At 51.0% G+C, this 20,868-nt stretch overlaps 1 protein-coding gene across 3 annotated transcripts in view; it reads left to right on the top strand.

The window, feature by feature from the left end:
• Positions 1–20,868, top strand: part of DMXL2 (Dmx like 2) — a 2,034,639-nt gene that overhangs the window by 434,534 nt on the left and 1,579,237 nt on the right. For all 3 annotated transcript variants that reach the window (XM_085644194.1, XM_085644192.1, XM_085644193.1), the window contains exon 13: positions 8,292–8,413. In XM_085644194.1, coding sequence (XP_085500320.1) covers positions 8,292–8,413 — 122 coding nt within the window. The remainder of the gene's footprint in view (positions 1–8,291; positions 8,414–20,868) is intronic.

Here is a 20,868-nt window from a genome sequence, read left to right as displayed (position 1 = left end):
CAGAAGGTATAGGTCCAGGTCGCGCTCCTCGGACAGGGACCTTTCCCCGACGCTGTCGGACTCCCCGGGGACTAGGGTGTCGCCGGTGGACGACTTGGTCTCGTTCCAGGAGGTGCTGTTACGAGGGGCTGCGAAGCTGAATATCACGGTGACGGTTCCAACACCCACGACGTCCGTGATATTTGAGACGCTTCATAAAAGACACTTGTCTCGCCCCCTCCTGCCTCTCGTGCCTGGACTGGTGGAACCAGCTTTGGAACTGTTCCTCACTCCCGCAACAGCGAAGGCCGCTCCGTCCAGGCTCATGAAGAAATATAGGGCCCCGGAGTCGGATCCGTCATTCTTGAGAGGGGACCCGAAACCGGATTCGGTTATCGTGACGGCGGCGAGAAAACAACATGCGACCGCCCCGGCCTCCACGGTGCCACCGGACAAGGAAAGCCGCTGGCTGGACTCTGCGGGCAGGAAGGTGTGTGGTACCGCTGCCACCACGATGAAGGCGGCGAGTGCAGGGGCGTTGTTGGGCCGTTACGACTGGGCCCTGTGGGAATCCCTGCAGCAATATGCGGACCTCCTGCCACGAGACAAGAAGGAGGACTTCTTGGAGACGGTGCGCGAAGGCATGCTGGTTTCTAACCAAACGATCAGCGCAGCAGCGGATATATCGCTATTGGCCGCCCACGCCTACTGTCATGGCGTCCACCAGCGGCGGCATTCCTGGTTGCGCCTGACGTCCCTCAAGCCGGAGGCGCAGCAGAGAGTGGCCAACTTGCCCTTCTCGGGGGAGACCCTGTTCGGGAAGCATGCGGACGATGAAATGGCCCGCATGAAGGCTGAAGCGGAAACCCTGACGGCCGTCGGGTTAGAGAAGGCCGAGAAAAAGAAACGACCGTTCCAGAGGAGGTTCGGGTCGTCGGGCCGAGGGCGTGGGCAGGGCTCGGGACAGCAGCAGCCACAACAGCAGCAGTTCCGCAAGCCCTTCCAGAAGCGCCAGAGGGGCAGAGGTGGCCAGCAGGCTACTACCACAAACAAGGGCCCGGCCGGGTCTCGGCCCTGAGCTGTTACTTCCCCCTCAACCGTTACCCACTCCAGTGGGGGGAAGCATTCGATTTTTTCCGGCAGAGTGGAGAAAAATTACTCAGGACAAGTGGGTGCTGAATATTGTTTGCAATGGATACAGTCTTCGGTTCATCAGCCCGCCTCCAGCGATTCCGCCGGTCAGCTCTCGCTTCCAGCTGAGGGAGCTCCAGGCGGAGGCAGACATCTTGTTGAGAAAAAAGGCGGTAGAAGAAGTACCTTTGTCTCAAAGGGGAAGAGGTCTGTACTCTCGGTTCTTCCTCGTTCGCAAGAAGGACAAGAACGAGTTCAGGCCCATTCTGGATTTGCGACAAGCAAACAAGTGGATTCGCAGAGAAAAGTTTCGCATGCTATCGTTGCACCAGATTTACCCTCAGCTGCAACGGGGAGACTGGCTCTGTGCCATAGATCTACAGGATGCGTACTTCCATGTGCCCATAGCACAGAAGCACAGGAAGTTCCTGCGATTCCAAGTCGGCGCCAATCACTATCAATACACAGTACTGCCATTCGGGCTAAAGTCTGCTCCCAGGACTTTTTCGAAGTGCATGGCGGTGGTGGCGGCACACCTGCGGAGGAACAAGGTGTTTGTCTACCCGTATCTGGACGATTGGCTGATCAAGGCGTCATCCTTCGAGGAAGCGCAAGAACACTTCCGTTGGACGTGCGAGCTCTTGAACAAGCTGGGGTTACACGTCAACATGTCCAAATCGGTCCCATCTCCGGTACAGTGCATACAGTACCTGGGGGCCTCCATAGATACGCGGTCAGCAAGCGTGTCTCCTTCGGAGGAGAGACGGTTATCACTCCTTCGGAAGGCTCAGGACCTCAGGACTGCTCCATCGACGACTGTGAGGAAGGTGTCGTCTCTGCTGGGATCGATGGCCTCCTGTATCTTCCTCACTCCGCACGCACGTCTACAGATGCGACCACTGCAGGAGTGCTTGGAGGATCAGTGGGATCAGAAGACAGGCTCTTGGGACGACAAGATCAGACTGTCTCTACATGCTCGTCAGTCTCTGAAGTGGTGGTGTTCGGCGGAAAACCTCCTCAAGGGGGTTCCCTTCCACAAGGACATTCCCACGACGAATGTGGTGACGGATGCTTCTCTCCAGGGCTGGGGTGCGCATTCCGGGGACCTGCAGATTCAGGGGAAGTGGTCTCCTTTGGAATCGACGTACCACATCAATTTCCTGGAACTCAGAGCTGTCTTCCTGGCACTGAAGGCTTTCCTTCCGTCCTTCCAGACCAACTCGCTGCTGATACAGACGGACAATACAACCACGATGTATTACCTCAACAAGCAGGGGGGGTCGAGATCGCGCACTCTGTCGCAGGAGGCGCAGGCGATCTGGCGCTGGCTGCTGGCCCGAGGATTGACGATCACGGCCACACATCTGCCAGGGGTGCAGAATGCTCAGGCAGACGCCTTGAGCAGGCTGATTCAGGAAAACCACGAATGGGTCATAAACGACGAAGTACTAGGAGAAGTCTTCGCAAGGTGGGGGACTCCAGACGTAGATCTGTTCGCCACCGCCGAAAACAGCAAATGCCGAGACTTCGCATCCAGGTACTACCAGCGGGGGACGCTGGGGAATGCGCTATGGATCGATTGGTCGAACAGCTTTCTGTACGCTTTTCCACCCATTCCCCTGATTCCGGCGGTGCTCATCAAGCTGTCCCAGTCCAGGGCGCGGATGATCCTGATCGCCCCGGAGTGGCCCAGGCAGTGGTGGTTCACGGACCTTCTTCACCGGTCTCTCCTTCCTCACATGCGGTTGCCGTGCAGGCCGGACCTTCTCACGAAGTTCGGGGGGCTGATGGTGCACCCCAACCTCTCGTCTTTGAGTTTGGCGGCATGGCTCCTGAAATAGTGCAATACGGTCATCTGAATCTACCAGACGATTGTATGGACATTCTGAAGGAGTCTAAGCGACCTTCCACTAGGACATCCTATGCTTACAAGTGGAAGAGGTTCTGTATCTGGTGTAAGTCCAAGAACTTTGATCCGACAACATGTAAGGAAGATGTCATCCTTCCATACCTTTTGCATCTGGCGCAGTCTGGCCTTAATTTCCATTCCATTAAGGTTCATCTGGCTGCTTTGACTGCTTACAGGAAGTGCCCTTCACAGACGTCCTTCTTTCAGATTCCTGTGGTCAAGGATTTTTTGGAAGGCTTGAAGAAGGTGTTCCCTCCTGTCAGACTTCCTTCGCCTTCTTGGGACTTGAATGTGGTGCTGTCCAGACTGATGAGAGAGCCTTTTGAACCTATTCACAAGGCTTCATTGCAGCACCTATCCTGGAAGGCGGCGTTCCTAGTGGCCATTACATCGGCCCGCAGGGTGAGTGAACTTCAGGCATTATGTTGTCAAGAACCTTATACTGTGTTTCATGCTGCTAAGGTTGTGATGCGTACTCACCCTAAGTTCCTTCCTAAGGTTATCTCTGACTTTCATGTCCATCAGACCATAACTTTACCTACGTTCTTTCAGAATCCCTCTTCACCAGCGGAAAGGGCTCTCCATTCCCTGGATGTCCGTAGGGTGTTGAAATTTTATCTGGATAAGACCAAGGATATTCGTAGGTCTGACCAATTGTTTGTTAATTATGGCTCAGTCAGGACTGGTCTTGCGACCTCTAAGCAGTCCATCTCTCGGTGGATTGTGTCCTGCATACAGTTGTGTTATCAAAAGGCTAATAAGACCTTAGGGGGTAAACCTAAGGCTCATTCCACCAGGGGCAAAGCTGCCACGACGGCTTTGCTGCGTAATGTTCCGATTGCGGAAATCTGTAAGGCGGCCACTTGGAAGTCGGTCCATACCTTTGCTGCGCATTACTGTCTGGACTCGGATGCCAGGGCAGATGCTCAGGTTGGGCAGGCTTCGCTGCGAAATTTGTTCGCACAGTAGTGGTTGTGTCTTATGTGTTCTCCACCGCTTTTGTTGTGTGGGGATGGGCTTGCCATTCTATTCACTAGATTATGACTATACACAGAGATCCCCTACTACAGAAGGAGTAGTTTCTTTTCTGTAACTCCAGTTCTGTAGTAGGGGTATCTCTGTTATAGTCATAAGCGCCCGCCCTCCTCCCCGGTGGAGAGATACTTATTCATATGGAGAATGCTACAGGTCTGGCGTGCTACGCCTTCAAAAAGAACTGAAAGTAAATGGGACCTGCTGGGCATTCTGGGATACTGGGGAAAGTTCTGGAAAACTGGAAAGTTTTCTTAAAGGCACAGTATCCTGTTCCAAGCCACATAATGGCAGCCTATGGGGCTTGTCTGTCCACTCCTTCCTCTCTATCATTCCAGTGGCTTTTGCTGGTAGAGGCAGGGTTTTTTCCTATGGGGAGAAAAACTGGACAGGCAGTGCTGTTTGTGGATTTTGGTGGAATTCTAGTTGAAGTACTGGACAGTGTAGCCTGTGGGTATAGGCTGCATTATCTGTCTTTAAATTAAATTCTCTCTTAAAGGTGTATGCAGGTCTGCATGATTTGTCACCTTTTAGAGATTATTTTTTATTGCTCCGGGGTCCGCGCACATGGGCGGGACTATTCACTAGATTATGACTATACACAGAGATACCCCTACTACAGAACTGGAGTTACAGAAAAGAAACTACTCCTTGCGGCTTATGCCAGAAGCTGAAGCCCAAGGCGCTTAAAGAGCACCGTATGAAGTTGCTTGTGGCGCATATGTTGCGATCTTTGGAGACTTCCTGGCCTCGGTCTTCTTCACCTCAGAAAGAGGTTTGTTCACGAGAACTGTCTAGCAGTCAGAGCCGGTCTAGAGGATGTTGTTCTCCTAGCGACGTCAAAAGTTAGGAAGCTGTTGAAGTCGCTACATCCCCCGGTTTCACAGACCCAGTTAGAGGGTGGCCCAGCTGCCTTGATTTCTCCTCATCCAGCTGTTTGTCAATGACCGTGAGGTGCATCTTTGCGCATCATCCCAGTTAACCAAACCACTTAGCTCCTGAGCCCTACAGGCCCAGGTCCCGACAACCTCAGCCCCTGTTTGGGATCCCTCGAACTTGCTTGCATGTACCCCTGTGCCACCTCTTTCCAGGTAACCCCCCTTCTCCGTAGCACCAGCTACCAGCCTCACCAGCACCCTGCTCCTAGTAGAACCCAGGTGGCTCCTGAATAACTGCTGTTAGTACTTTGAACCTTGGCCCAATACTAATCCGATTACAGAAGGTGAAGCCTTGAAACCGACTGTACCTATTTTTATACACCTTTGACTTTTCCTTTCATAAGAATACATTGTGCGTAAAAGCGCACAGGTTTGACACGTTTACTCACCTTTGCATATTTTCGAAAACTGTACATACCTTGAGCAAAATTCTTGAGTTTGAAATACATAGAAAAAAAGTGTTATTGTTTTAATTTGGTCTCAGATTTATTCTTTGAGCGGGTCACATTTATTGGCTCTGAGAGTGCAACAAATTCTTAGCACTACCTTCTTATAAGCCTAACTGATCGTCCACCCTATCACAAAAGAAAGTGTTAGTATTATCTACTTTAGCCTCTGTAAACCAATTGGGGACTCACTGGAATCCCTGCACAGTGTACTTTTTTTTTGTACACTATATAGAGAGCCATCTTTCTACAGGAGGGGTCTGCAGACCCTTATGGGTACCAGTTAGAAGATCCCAAAGACAACAGGTATGAGGATCTATCAGATACCAGTGGACTAGACATATCCCCAGACACTGGCCTGGTCTCTGCTCCTACCGTGGCTATGGAGGAGAAAGTCTAATTCACAGTGGTGGTGCGGGGGAAGCTGAGGTACTGGACCTTACACTACCCTCATTGGAAGTCTAGAAGCTGGGAGTTGCCCCCACTGAACCGTTACTCCCATTCAGTGAAGGCCATACTGATGTTCTACTCTGGGCCTGGTCCAAGCCCTGCACAGGGGTTCCTGTGCATAGGACAGTTGCCCGCTGCCTTCTCCCCACCCAAGGGGATCCCAGTTTCTTCACCCAGCACCCCACCCCGGAGATCTTGATGGTCCAGGTCTCCACCTCCAAACTTAACCCTGGCACATTCCCTTCCACTTCACTGAACATGGAATCCAAAAGGCTGGAGACCTTCAGGAAGAGGATGTTCTCTTCCGATAGCCTGGCATTGCGGTAGGTGAACTCCTATTGCCACTTGGGCTGATACTTCCATACCATCTGGGACTCGGTTGAACAACTTCTGCCCATGCTCTCGGAGGAGGCCCGAACCGTATTATTCTCTCAAACAATTGCTGATGGAAGGGTCACAGCCAAGCTCACTACACAATGTGGTCTCGTTATGGCCCTTTTGCTGGGTAGAACAATTTCATTGTCAGTGGCCCTTAGGCGCCATGCCTGGCTGAGAACTACTGGCTCTTCATGTACATGCTGTCTTTGATGGCTCTCTGTTGTTTGTAGGGACGGCAGACTCGGCATTCAAACGCTTCAAGAACAGCAGAGCTACGGCCAGGTCCTTAGGCCTTTCCATTGCTCCGCGCCAACCCCAGTCCCTCCTGCCCCTTACGTGGCAACGGGCGGGGTTTCCAACAACCTCATTCCACGCCCAGCCACCCCAGTCAGAAAACGGCACAATCTTTTCGTGCAGAGAGCACGGCTCCCACAGTGGGGCAGGCAGCCTTGGGTTGAGCCAGTCCACCACCCCCCTGGCAGCCACAGCCTTCAATCCCTTTAGTATGCCCTCCGACTACCATGGGCATTCAGTGGGGAGCATGATACGCCTTCACCTGCACAACTGGAGGTCAAAGCAACTAACCATTGGTTTTTGCAGCTAGTCCAAAGGGGCTAACACCCCCTCCCCCTTGTGACTCCTATACCACCATGCCACCCACTTATGGCAGGCTAACGGAGGACAACCTCTCCTTGCTCTGTCGGAAAGTGTTGGCTTTCTTGGCCAAGAGATCCTTCGAGAGGGTGGCAACATCAGAAGGAGGTTGTGGTTGCTATTCACACTACTTTCTGGTGCCTAAGAAGGACGGAGGTCTTTATCCTATCCTAGACCTGCGCCTTTTCAAACTCTTCCTGAAAAATGAGAAAGTCAAAATGCCCACGTTTGAGCAAGTCCTTTCTGCCCTAGACCCAGGAGACTGGATGGTAATATTGGACTTCCAGGACGCTTATTTTTACATCCCCATCCTGCCAGCCCACAGGCGTTGCCTGCAGTTCATGGTCGGCCAAGAGCACTCTTAATTTGCTGTGCTCCTCTACGGCCTTACCAGCGCCCCTCGGGTGTTCACGAAAGTGATGGTGGTGCTTGCAGCTCATCTGCGGAGGTCAGGGATTCCAGTCGTTCCCTACATCGATGATTGGCTGTTAAAGATGGCGCGCCCCAGGCAGTCGTCTCCCACCGTCTCACTATGACGAACCTGCTGTGCTCGCTGGAGTTAGATTTCACCATGCCAAAATCCCAGCTGATTTTTTCTCAGACGCTCCCTTTCATCGGAGATGTTCTGGACACAGTGCAGTTATTTGTGCCTCTGCTCTTCTGACATGTAAAGTCGCAAAAAGAAACTGACGTCAGCGCACTGGGGGTAGACCTTATTTAGGCACCGCACACGTCACTTCCGGCGCCGTTATGTGGAGCCGAGCGATGTGCTCAAGAAAAATTTCCGGATCCTGCCCTATGCCTGGGGATTATTCTAAGGTAGGCAATCTACTGCTAGATAGAGTATCTACCAGATATGGTGTTACCGAACGTAAGTAAATTGTTCATTGAAAAGGATTAATGTAAGCAAGCTCCACAAAAAGGCAGTACAAGGAGCAACCAATGTATTTAAAATAAGAAAAAAGCTCAACAGAAAGGCACTAGATTGTACACTAAGAAAGCAATCTTTTGTGCCAAATTAAGGCAGTTAAGGAAGAGCAAGAGTGAAAAATAAAAAAAAAGAACAAAACCAATCTAATAAATAATGGAGTTAATCAACTTATACCCAGATCCTTTTAAGGTTTATGGGGGACTCCAGTTGTGTATATTGAAACTTTGATCCAGGACATAGTTGAACATACGTGCTCCTAAATATCTTTGTCTGCTGTAATTACTTTAGAGTTTGTGTGTGATGATATCTGCATATAAGAATAGTAGATGAACAATTGCCCTGTCCTTTCTTCATACATTCTATTTAAAAGAACTTTGTAAAATGTCATAGTAGTGCATTAACCGGTTAAGGCATTTGTCTTAATGTTTAATTCTTCTCGTTAGGAACATACTGCAATTCTGCTAGTGCTTGCTTTGTTGCTTCGGATGGCAAGAATCTTAGATTGTATCAAGCTGTGGTGGATGCAAGGAAGCTTCTGGATGAATTATCAGATCCTGAGTCATCGGTAAGTGTGCCAAAACAAATTCATCTAAAAATGTACGTAAGCGAAATCTTGATCTGAAAACTTATTTTCTACATATAAAAATCTCAACTGAGTTGTACGTTTTCCAATATGCTTTTTAAAATGAAGTTCTTTTGCATAATCAATTCTCAACACAAGATTTCCATATTGTTTTAACTTCACTTTGGGGCTTCTTTGCTGTTTTGTACATTGCCAAAAGGAAATAGGTACCGCTTCAATCACAGTGCCCTTTTTTACTTTAGAAGCACCAACATGCTTGTTTTCTAATGGTGTTGTTTGTGTAAGAGCAGGCGCAACTGAGTTTCTTGGCACAAAAGAGTTTAAGGGTAACCTCGCTGATTATGAACACTTACTACACAACAAACAGGAAGAGTTGCTGTTGGCAAAAATGTTGAAGAAGACATTAGTAGTCCGATGTCACTTTACGTGTTATATATTCATGTTTCTGATGGATACTTCTACCTGCAGATTCCTCACCTTTAGATTCCTCCCCATTAGAATATCCCAGGTGCAAGTCTGGAACTGGAAACTTTTCCATAGCTCTCCCACTCCGGTAGGGGATGCCGGCTCCATCACGGCTATGCATGCAGCACCGAATGTCACTGGAGCCATAAGCACCTCTGTCGGTCTCCTGACATCAGTTCCCTTTTTTCAGCACCATTGACACTCTTTTTACTCTCAAAAGTCTGTCTTTTTTGTATATGATTTCTCTTTTATCGTATTTTTGTTAGGTGCAGTTTTCTTTCACATTGTCTCTGCCAAAAAGGTCTGGGTTCAAGCCCTGTCGAGACTGTGACGGTCAAATGTCCTTCCCTGACTCATGTTATATGTCTCTGTGTCCTCTGATTCAACCACGATGTTGACCCGTGTCAAGATTACCAGAAGATGCTCCTAAAGCATTAAAGTACCTAGAAATCAAAATGTTTATGGCCAGAGCACAGGATGATCGTCAGGCTGCAGGAAGTCTTGACCAAGATCCAAATCTCCTCCTCCTCATTGGCCAAAGTTATTTTGAGGAAGCATAAGAAGAATAGACATGAATCACGTTGTCCTTCTTTGAAAGATAAATCATTGAAACCTTCAGGAGCGTGAAGAGTTCAACCTAATGCCCATACCACCAACTCCAATAAGACCGACACCTGTGGTTTCTACTGACCTTACACTGTCTCCAAATCCTCCTGTGGTGCCATCTCCATGACCCCAGCGTGTTCTTCAGTAAAGAGTTCTCAACACCTGGTACAAATCTGACTCACTTCTTGAATGCAGTGTTCACTATTTTTATTGAGCCGTTCTCCCATCGGGTACACCGGTTGGCCCCATTTTACCTATGGCCTATTCTTTGATCAGCTTTCCAATGCCTTACCAATCTTTACCTTTTCACTTAATTTCTACTGATGTCCCTGTTAAACTGGACGACTCTGTTGCTTAAGACACCGGCGTGAAAAATGACTCCGGTACTTCCATCTTCTTCCCCTTTGAAGCCAGAATTAACAATCTCAGATGCCCCATCCAACACCACTGGCACCGCAACTGACTCCTCATGTAGCGCAGATGCCAAGGACATTTCATCCCGCAACTCCAAAGCCAGAATCCTCTTCCCTTGATACTTCACCACTCCAGATGAAAGGCACAAAGATTGACGGAGAAGAAAAGGTTTTTCTTTGGTGGTGGTGATGATCCTCCTGAGCAGACAGAGGATATCATAGTTCAGCATACAATAGTTACTGACTTTAAAGGCTTAAAAGAAGGCAGTGGCATATATACTTTCCCTGAATGGGAATTACTATTGCATACTGGTCTCACTCCATCAGTTTTACATATTACCACTCGATAATAAGTAAAGCAGCCGATATGTTAGTCCCGTCTCTACCATGAACTGAACTGAAGCAAAGTAAAATATTGTTACTGAAGTGCTTCACACTCTGGCCCATGCATCAGGGCCTCTGCTCCCTTTTTAAAGAGGCCCTTACAAAACAAGTCTTAGCTATTTCAGAAAAGCCGATTACTTCTGTAGCGGTTTCACAATCTATCGAATACATTATAAGCTCGCTCCTGTAGACCGGAACTTCCTATTTTCGAATTGGCCTCCAAAAAGCTGTTTAGTGCAGGCATCTTGTTCCTCAAAACTTACACCAGATGTTTGTCTATCCACACTATTAACCCGGAAGTCTAAAAAGAATGTAGTAGTATGCCAGGAAAATGTTTTCAGCAGGTAGTATGGCTCTAAAATCTTTCAGTGCTACCTGCCTCCTTGGTCGGTGTTTCAGGCCTTAGTGGATTCGGTCAATTGATCATCCCAAATTTACAGACCGACATGCAATCTCATTTGACAGAATTATGATGTGATTGCCACGCCGCAGCACTGCAATGAATTCAATTTGGCCTTGATGCAGCAGATTCTGTGGCAAGAGCAATGGGCACGTTAATATCTCATAGACTCCATGCCTGGCTGAGGAATTCTGGCTTATCACCAAGTTTCCAGAATATGCTAATAGGCTGCCTTTTGACAGCTTGTATCACTTTGGAGCTATTACAGACTGAGCACTAGAAAGATTTAAGTATAGCAAGGTCACAGCTGGTTCTCTTGGTCTGCAGTCCCACCCAGGACTGTAGATGGGACCAAAGGTTTTGTTGCTTTATTAGAGGCTTCTCCTTTCGTGGGCATCAACAATATGCTGTGCAACTTCTTCTTTCTCCTCCCCTTCTTCCACTGCAGCAGGAAAGCAGCCCTGGTTCCATTTTGTGGAGACACACAATACCTGTTTGAGGAGCGGTGTCCTCTTTTCTACAAAACTGGAAGACCATCACTTAAGGGTTTTACATATTGTGGAAAGTGGGTATGCCGTACCCTCTAGCAAACCCCCTCACTTTCCTTCTCCCAGCCGCATACACACTGCTGTTAGACCATCTGCGTGTCCTGCAACAGGAACTCCAAGCCTTACTCCTACAGGGGGGATTGGAGTTGGTTCCAGAGCAGGAACAGTATTAGCGATGTTACTTCAGATATTTCCTGATTCCCTATAAGGACGGTGGCTTACATCTGATCCTAGACTTAGGATGTTCAAGTGGTTCCTCGAACAGGAACGCTCAAGATGCTGCCCCTAACTGAGGTTCTTCTGGTGCTGGAAGTTGAAGACTGATGGTGTCTATCGACCTGTAGGATGCTTACATTCATATCCCTATTCTGCTGCCACACAGGAAGCATCTTTGCTCACAGTAGGATCCAATCATTACTAATTTGCTGTCCTTCCATTTGCCTTCACTTTCACACCTCGAGTTTTCACGAAGGTGATGGCAGTGGTTGCAGCCCATCTCCAAACGGTGGGAATCCCAGTATACCCATATCTGCCCAATTGGCTCCTCAAATCACTTGCAGGCGACAGTTGTGGTTCGATCAGGGTATTTCAATCACTAAGCCCAAATCTCACCTGGTGTCCTTTCAGCGCATCCTGCTCATAGAGGCAATGCTGAACACAACACCAAGTCAAGCCTTTCCTCCTCCTCAGAGTGGTCAAGATATTTAGGCTGTAATTCCGATGTTTCAGCACCGATTAATCATTCCAGTCTTGACGGTCCTGCGCCTCCTCAGTCTGCTGGCCCCCTGCATTCTGTTGGTTAGCCATGTATGCTGGCACATGAGGACCCTCCAGCGGTGCCTCCGAAGGCAGTAGTTCCAACACAGTGGATATCTCCAAACTCATCTCATGATCCATGTTTCTACATGGCTCATTGTACACTTATTCAGAGTGCTTTGTGAATGGTTCCCGGGTGTTTGAATGTCATCCTGGCTTATACCGTGAACTATGCAGCACCTTAGGGTAGGTTTGGTCTGGTACCATTTATTATCGTTCAGAACTACCTAAACTGTCTTATTTTTGAGTGTTTCAATTAACTACTTGTTGTACCAGTTCACTCGTGCCATAACTGACAATCAGTATGTAATTAAAAAAATAGTGCTGTTTTAGAAGCCCTCAACTGGTGCTGTCCAGTTTTGTTTTCACATCATGCCTCTTTCTTCCACCACCCTACGCTTCTGGCGTGTTATCTTAATCTTGCATGTTCCTTCTCATCCCTGCTCTCTTACCTTCCCAATATTTTCCTGAATGTGTCTTCCTTCCACATTCTTTTTTTTTTTTTTTGAAACTGTTTATTACAAAACTCAAAAAATATACAAAGATGGGCCTACAACCTTCCGGCCGGCCGCTAGTAAACAAAAGGAGCATATGATACACATTGTAGAGCGCGCGTTGCGGCTAAGGAAGATGCACAGGAGTTAGCAGCGTTGATAGCCACACCATCCGGACCCCACTGTACGGTTTCATTTTAAACTGAAATAACAACCAGAAAAAACAAAAACCACAAGGCAATCTACAATCAGAAATAGCAGCATGTGCTCCCCTGAGAGGGGGACCCTACCAATCCATAGGAGTATCAAGAAGGGGAAGAGATCAGGATTAGGGCTGGGTAAAACTCAATGCCCCGAACGGGGAAGATGGGTCGGCTACGGGGATGGGGCAGGCAACGGATCGGGCAATAACGGTGGAGTACAGATTCCCCCGCGGTAGGCGTTCCAGGGGCCCCAGACTTTCACCCATGTCCCAGGCTTACCTCTCGCAACATACACCACCTTTTCCCGAAACATGCACCAATCCATATGTTCCTTCCAGGCCGAGACAGTCGGGGACCTCTGAGATCCCCACAGTTGAGCAATATCACGCTTAGCCACCATATATCCCAGAGTCACCCACCACGTCTGTGGCGCCGAGTAGTCGGTAGGTTCCCACACATTCAACAGGCATCTCCTCGCTTCGGGTAGCAGCACCACATGCGTAACCACACGCAGGACCTCATGCACACCACGCCAGAATCGCTCCACCTCCGGGCATTCCCACAATATATGCAGAAAGGTCCCCAAAGCGCCACACCCACGCCTACACAACCCGTCCACAGCATAGCCCATACGCAGAAGCCTCGGCCCCGTCATGTAGACTCTGTGGAGTATCTTGAGCTGGACGAAGCGAAGGCGGGCCAGTATGGCCACCTCTTTCGGGGAGGCCACCGCAAGGGTCCAGTCCTCGTCGTCCAGCTCCAGTCCATCGGCAACCCAAGCCTCACGAAGGGCAATCAGCAATCCCGTGCGGTCATTGATCGGTTTTTTGTAGATCAGTGAGATCGTGCTGTCCGGAACGTGTCCATCCAGCACTCTATCCTCAAGGGGGGAACACTCCGGGATGGATGCAACGTCCGGGAAGACGGAGCCCAGTGCATGACGGACCTGCAAATATCGAAAGTACTCCCTGCCATGCAAGTGGTACTCCGTCTGCAGCATCTCGAACGTTTTAAATCCTCCCCTCGTCCAGAGATCCCCCACCTTGCTAATGCCTATCATGTCCCACTTCTCGAAGCCCTTCGAGGTCCACAGGGAGCCCAACTGCTCGGACGCGTATAGTGGTGACGCCCGGGTCAGACGATCCTTCCACCCCATCGCCACATTAGCCGCGTGCCACACTCGCACCATGACACGCGTGGGGCCGGTCAGCCGAGCGTCGGGCGTGCTGGAGGAGAGCGCTCGATTATAGTCCCCACCCGGGAGTAGCAACTTATCCATTTCGAATGCCGGGTTTAAAGCGGGCCCATACAGGCCGTGATTAATCGCAGCCAGCTGGGAGGCCCAATAGTATCGTTTGATATCCGGGAGGGCAATCCCGCCGTCATACCATGGGAGCGTCAGCTTCGCCAGGGCGATTCGCGGCCTCCCGTCCCAGAACAGGCGGCGCTGCAAACTCTCCACCTCACGGAAGTAGCGCGCTGGGACGGGGTCCATAGTATTCTGCAAAGCGTAGAGGAAGCGCGGCAGAGACATCATCTTAAACAATGCCGCCCGGCCGAGCGGCGAGAGCGGCAAGCGCCGCCAGCGCGTGACATCTTCCTTCAGGCGCTGGAGGGGGGGAAGCAAGTTCCGATCATACCGGGCCTCCGGGTCCAGAGTAATGAAGACACCCAGGTACCGAAATCCCTGCGGGGCGATCTGGATCGGACAGCCCCGCGGGAGAATGGGCGCCTCCCCAGAGAGAACATACACGCACGATTTAGCCCAGTTGATGACCAGGCCGGAGTTACGACCAAATGAATGCAAAACATCAACCAGTACTATAAGTGAGTTACGTGGGGAAGCTAGGTACAAGAGGATGTCATCGGCGTATAGGGATACGCGGTCCTCATGCTCGGGGGTCCAACGGAGACCACGGATGGAAGGCTCCCACCGCAGCCACTCTGCCAGGGGCTCCAAGGCAAGCGCAAAAAGGAGCGGCGATAAGGGGCAGCCCTGCCGCGTGCCCCGGCCCAGCTCAAACGGAGCCGATACTCTACCGTTCACCACCACCTGCGCCAATGGGCCCGAATACAGCAATTTGACCCAACTGATGAACCCTGCGCCAAAGCCAAACTTCGCAAGCATCGCCCAGATGTATGGCCATTCAAGCGTATCAAACGCCATGGTGGCGTCCAGGGATGCCAAAATGGCCGGCTCCCGTATGTACTGAACACGTGCAAGCACCCCATGCAAACGCCGCAAGTTAAGAGCTGTGTTACGATGGGGAATAAAGCCGGACTGATCCTGGTGAACCAGTTCGCCCACCACGCCGACCAGCCGATTGGCCAGGACCTTGGCGAGAATTTTAGGCTCCGCGTTCAGTAGCGAAATGGGCCGATAGGATGTAACCCGGTCCCGAGGTCTCCCCTCCTTGTGGATAACCACGATTGTAGCCAGACGCTGGTCCAGCGGGAGGGAGCCCACCGAATGGGCCTCCAGGAACATCGATCGGAGATGTGGAGCCAGCGTATCCGGTCTCAATTTGTACAACTCGTTGGGGAGACCATTAGGACCCATGGCCTTGCCGGAAGCGACCGAACGTATGGCGAGGGCGATTTCGTCGGAGGTTGGAGCGGCGTCTAACGACACTCTGTCCTCCTCCGAAAGGGAAGGCAGCGCGATATCCCTGAGCAGGGTACGGGAATCCTCTTCAGAGCAGGAAGACACCGGGGAATACACCCCACGGAAATAGTCCGCGAAGCAGGAGACAATTTCTTCCGGCTCAGTAACACACACACCGTCTGTTTTCTCAATCAGCGGGACTACACGACTCGCTCTCTCCTTTTTGTCCAGCCACGCAATCAATTTACCAGCCTTATCACCCACATCATACAATCTCCCCTGTTGCTCTCTACTGAGGCCCCTGGCTGCCTCCGTGACGAGGGCCCTATAGGCCGCTTGCTTGAGTTGGAGGACATGCAATACGGCATCCGTCACCCCACTTTCTAGATTACCCTCCAACTCGGCTATCTCAGCTTCCACCCGGGTCACCTCCTCCCGCTCGCGCCTCCGGGTGTGGAAATGAGGCACAGGGCCTCTCCTCGTAGTACTGTCTTGAATGCCTCCCACAGTGAGACAGCCGAAGGCACGGACCCCACATTCTCGTCAAAGTAGCGCCGGAGGGATTTAATCAATTCAGCGCGAATAGTGGGGTCGCGCAAGTACCAGGGATTGATCGGGACCACCCTACCCTCACCCCTCGGAAAAAGGTCCAGGTGTAACAGGAGTGGGGAATGGTCCGAGATACCCCGTGCCAAATGGCGCACCTCTCCCACCCTCCCAACATAGGCCGCCGGGACCAGGACATAATCTAGTCGTGAGAGACTACCATGGGCCCCCGAATGGAAGGTATACTGTAACTGCGTGGGATGTTTTAAACTCCAGCAATCCACCAATCCCAAAGTGTCTAATAGACCAGAGAGCCACGCTTGGGCCCGGGGGAGGTCCCTAGGGGGGTGACGATCCACAGTCCCGGAAACCACCGCATTGAAATCCCCCCCCACCACCAGAATCCCCCCCGGAAGGCCAAGGAGGAGGCGCCCCAGGTCCGCAAAGGTAGTCGACTGCAGCCCCGGTGGGACGTATACTGACACAAAAACCACCACTTTGCCCTCCATCCTTCCCACCAAGACCGCGTAACGTCCCCTGTCGTCATGGAGCACCTCATCAATCTCCAGCGGAAGCGAGTTCTTAACCATGATGCCCACACCCCTTGAGCCAGACGTAAAGCCCGAATGGGCCACTAGGCGATAGCCACGCCGATTCATGGCGCAGAAGGAGTTGCCAATGAGGTGTGTCTCCTGCAGAAAAACTACATCGGGCGAGATTCGCTTCAAGAAGTGCAGGACCACCCCACGTTTAATCCTGTCCCCCAGTCCATTCACGTTCCAGGACAAAAGAGTTAGTTCCCTACCCCCCATCATAGACAAGAGCCACCATTCGTCCCCCCGAGAGCACTATAGAGCTAGCACAATGATACTTTTGCCTTGTGGTGAAAACGAACAACACCCCCCCATCCCTACCCACCCACCCCAACAAAACTCCCCCCTCCCTGCACCCCTGCATGAGCCCGAACAGCCCCCCCAACGTGCAGTGTGCCTGTCGCCCCATATATATAATAAAAACTAGCTAAGCCCCCTAGAGGAGGAGGGAGAACCCCCAAGAGACCCCACACAACCTCCATAGGAGGGGAAATTATACAGACAGATGCTTAATCGAGAGTGGCAACATTTTTGTCCAGAGTGAAGCCCAACATCACCCCCTCAGTCCCGATCCAGGGTGCCGTCTCCCCCCGCCGCCCCCCCCCCCCGCCCCCCAGATCACGATCCCCAGACAGAGTGTCCAGCCAGTCTCCGGCCGCTTCGGGGCGATCAAAAAAGTGCGTGCGACCCTCTACCTCCACTCGCAGCTTGGCTGGGAAGAGCATTGCGTATTTAAGGTTCAAGTCCCGAAGACGGCGCTTGACGCCTTGGAAGCTCAGTCTCTGCTTCTGGACCGCTGGGGTGAAATCCGGATAAAAGTTCACCTCCATGTTGTCAAGCTTAACCGGCCCCAACAGTCTGGAGGCTTGCAGGATAGCGTCTCTGTCCCGGAAGTTGAAAATCCGGGCAATGAGGGGCCGCGGAGGGGCTCCGACCCTCGGCCTTCCCCCGGGAACCCTGTGGGCCCGCTCCACCGCAAAGAATTTACTCAGCCCCCGTGGCTGGAGATGGGTAGCGATCAGGTCCTCCACAAATAGGTCCGCCGCCGCTTCCTCCCGTCCCTCGGGTACTCCGATGATGCGGATGTTGTTTCTCCGGGCCCGACTCTCGGAGTCCTCCAGGCGCCGATCCATAAGCGCGCTCGCCTGACTAAGCCGGCGCACCTCTGTTTGTAGCGCCGCCACATCAGTAGTAAGGCCCGATGCGGTGTGGGCCAAAGAATCAACTCGGTCGTTGGTCTTGGAAAGATCGGCCCTCACCAGGCCAACATCCACGAGGACCGAGTCGATCTTCTGTGCCAGTGTGTCGAACCACTGGCCTACCGAGGCCTTCATCTCGGCAATGGCGCCCATGACATCCCGCAGAGTCAGATCCGTGGGCAGGTCCGGGGCATCAGGAGGGTCCTCAGGGGATTTGTGCGGTCCGCCGGGAGATCCCTTCTGGAGGGTATAGCGGTCCATACTGTTGGCCTGATGGGTGGTGCCACGCCGGGTCGGCTTGGTCTTTGCCCGGTCTCCATCTTGTTTGGTGGCCATGGCCACTAGTCTCCCGGTCGCACCAGTCACGTCGTGAAAGGCAGGCAATCAGGGCCACAAGCTCCGGGGGGGCCACCCCCGATCGGCGGGGTGGGTCACAGCCGGCGGGCAGGCCAAGTCTCCCAGCGAGACCACACCAACACAAGGAGCCCCGCGACCCAACCCTGCAGTGATTGCAAGGGGGTGCGAAAGCGCGGGGTGCGCGACTCGCCAGGCCCGGCCCGCCGCTGTTGTTCACTTTGTCACTGGGTCACCCCTCAGCGCAAATCCGGGGTCTGGCGAGGAGAAGGCCGCAGACTTCAATCGGTGCTCACTCCGGTGTCCGAGGTCCGATTTGACAACGGGAAACGGGTGCCACCTCAGCTCAGGCTCACCAACACATTCCCCTCATCCGAGACAGGATAAATTCAGGATAGTCGTGGGAGGTTGCGGAGGTCCTCGGGAGCCTCGCACCTACGCGGCCATCTTGGTTGCGCGCTAGGCTCCTCCCTCCTTCCACATTCTTATTTTTTACCCATCTTTCTCTGGATTTGCGTCAAAGCCTGATAATCAATATTAGTGCCTGGTCCCCAAAATGTGTGCTTTTATGCAGGAGCTCCTGATCCAGCTTACTTTTTACTAGAACTTTGCAAAGCTGTGGCATTTTTAAATAACTCATTTTATGACTGCATTCTTTTGGGGGGGAGAAATAAAAGACGTTTGTCAAATGTCTCCTCAATTCCTTACATTTTGTGCTGGACAGTGCTGGAGATAAATTGCATGATATTGTACGTGAAATAATTGTTCAGTTTTGCCACCACTGACAGACATATAGCTTCCCTTGATTATTTTTTTTTATATATATCTTTTTTTTGTTTTATTGTTCCACACAATAATTTACTCTCCTTTTCATTTTGCATGACGGTACAGAATAGCCACAAAAAAAAAAACTGTTTGACACAACCATATGACATCAGCGTGCAGATTATTGCCATGTATTACAGTGGCCTAGTTATTTCGTGCCTTAGCTCCCACATGTAAAATCAACAAATGGCAAACTGTAGTGTCATGATCGCCTGTTCACATTTCTGTATCCTTGTATCTAGTGTACAGTTTTAATAAATAATTCCATGCATCAATATAGTTGGTCGTAAAACAGTATGCTTATACATAACGTAGACGTCATCCGAAGACGCAATGGAAACCCATGAATAGTCACTTCGATCCCCAGCAGTGAGGCTTCGGAATGAAAAAGGAGAGAGGATGGGGGTGCACCAATAATACATTCATTTTACAATAAACATCTTCTAACACCCTATTGAAACAAAAAAATAAAAGGGGGCTGTCATTGATTTAAAAATGTTGTAATTTGCTTCGCTGGGCTATGCGTAGGTCCGTGCGTCGCTATCCCCGCAGTGGGGGAGCGTATCAGGGCTGGACACGAACCTGTGAAGATTTCAGAGGGGCAATAGAGTGTCGGTGTGCGGTCTGGCGGGCAAAGGGGGTATGGGGTCCTCCACATCTAATGACAACTACGCTGCCGCTCCTAACGGGTAATAACGGGTAATAATTCCCTTCCGTCAATATTGCATCCCCTATGGACTTGGGCTGCTAGCCTGTGTATTATGTGTTCACCTGATGGGTGGCATCCGCATCGTCAGCGCCCTCGTTATTAAATTCTGAAAGAATAGTGTCCCAGTATTGCGCAATGGGGAACTTGTGTTGCCCTGCCGTTTCCTCCCTGAGCGGTGCTGTGCTCTCTGCTTGGGCCCAGTTCATAAGAGATCGTTTCCAGCTGATCAGCTCAGGAGGATCTGAGTGTTTCCATCATTTTGTAAGCAGTCGCTTCGCGATTATCAACCCCAAATCTTTAAATCGTGACGTTACTTTGTTTTTTTTAGTCCTTGCATAAATTCCCAGTTTACAAACCTCCCATGACAGTGGCAAGGAAGTGTCTGTGCAGAGCGCTAGGGAAGTGGTGACCTTGCGTCAATTGTTTTGAAGGGAACCACAGCATATTCAGTAGGTCCGCGTCAGATTGCTTACAGCGTGGACACTCTGAAGTAGTAATGTTGAAATATCTGTTGATTTTATCGGGAGAGAGATACGCCCTGTGTAAAATGTAAGTTTGTATTAATTTGAATCTGGAGTTTCTTGGTGTTCGAGGCATGTGGGCTGCTGAATTCATATCTGTGCATAGATCGCCGCCTAGTGTTGGGTCCGGATGATTGCACATTGTTGTCCTGGAAGAGTCTTCGAAGTATCACGAGATAGGTGACTCCTCCCCTGGACCACAGTGCGCATGGGCATCCTCTCCATCCTTAGATTGTTTTTTTCCGCCATTGGGTTCGGATGTGCTTATCTTAGCTCAAGTTAGGAAAATTCAGTTTAAGGCCAAAAGGCCTTTAGTTATCGTCGGTATTGTTCCCGTTCGGTATCGACTATTTTCTTTAGTGCTTTAGCACCTTCTTCCAGCTTTTCGGATCCGCTTAGTCCGAACTTCAAACTTCGATCGGCGATGGGATCGAGGACTCCATTCAAAAGGTGTCCTTTATGCCACGCGAAATACCCACACATCGACGTCCACCCGGTATGCAACAAATGTCTCTCACCGGATCACGATGAGTCGAAATGTATGGCCTGTGCCCGATTCCGCTCGAAGAAGACTCTCCGGAATCGACGGGCAGCGAGATTGGAGGCGCAGCAATCGGCGCCTGCCCCGGCCAACATCTTTAGCACCGAAGACGAGGATGCCGAGAGCGTGGAAGACGTAGACTCCAGCCCCGCTTCCGAACACGATTCCCGATCGGAAGACGACGATGAGGTGATCTTTCAGAGAGAAGAAGTTGT

Source organism: Triturus cristatus, chromosome 3_1, assembly GCF_964204655.1.
Source record: "Triturus cristatus chromosome 3_1, aTriCri1.1, whole genome shotgun sequence".
Classification (NCBI taxonomy): domain Eukaryota; kingdom Metazoa; phylum Chordata; class Amphibia; order Caudata; family Salamandridae; genus Triturus; species Triturus cristatus.
This window is presented reverse-complemented; position numbering and strand designations above follow the sequence as displayed.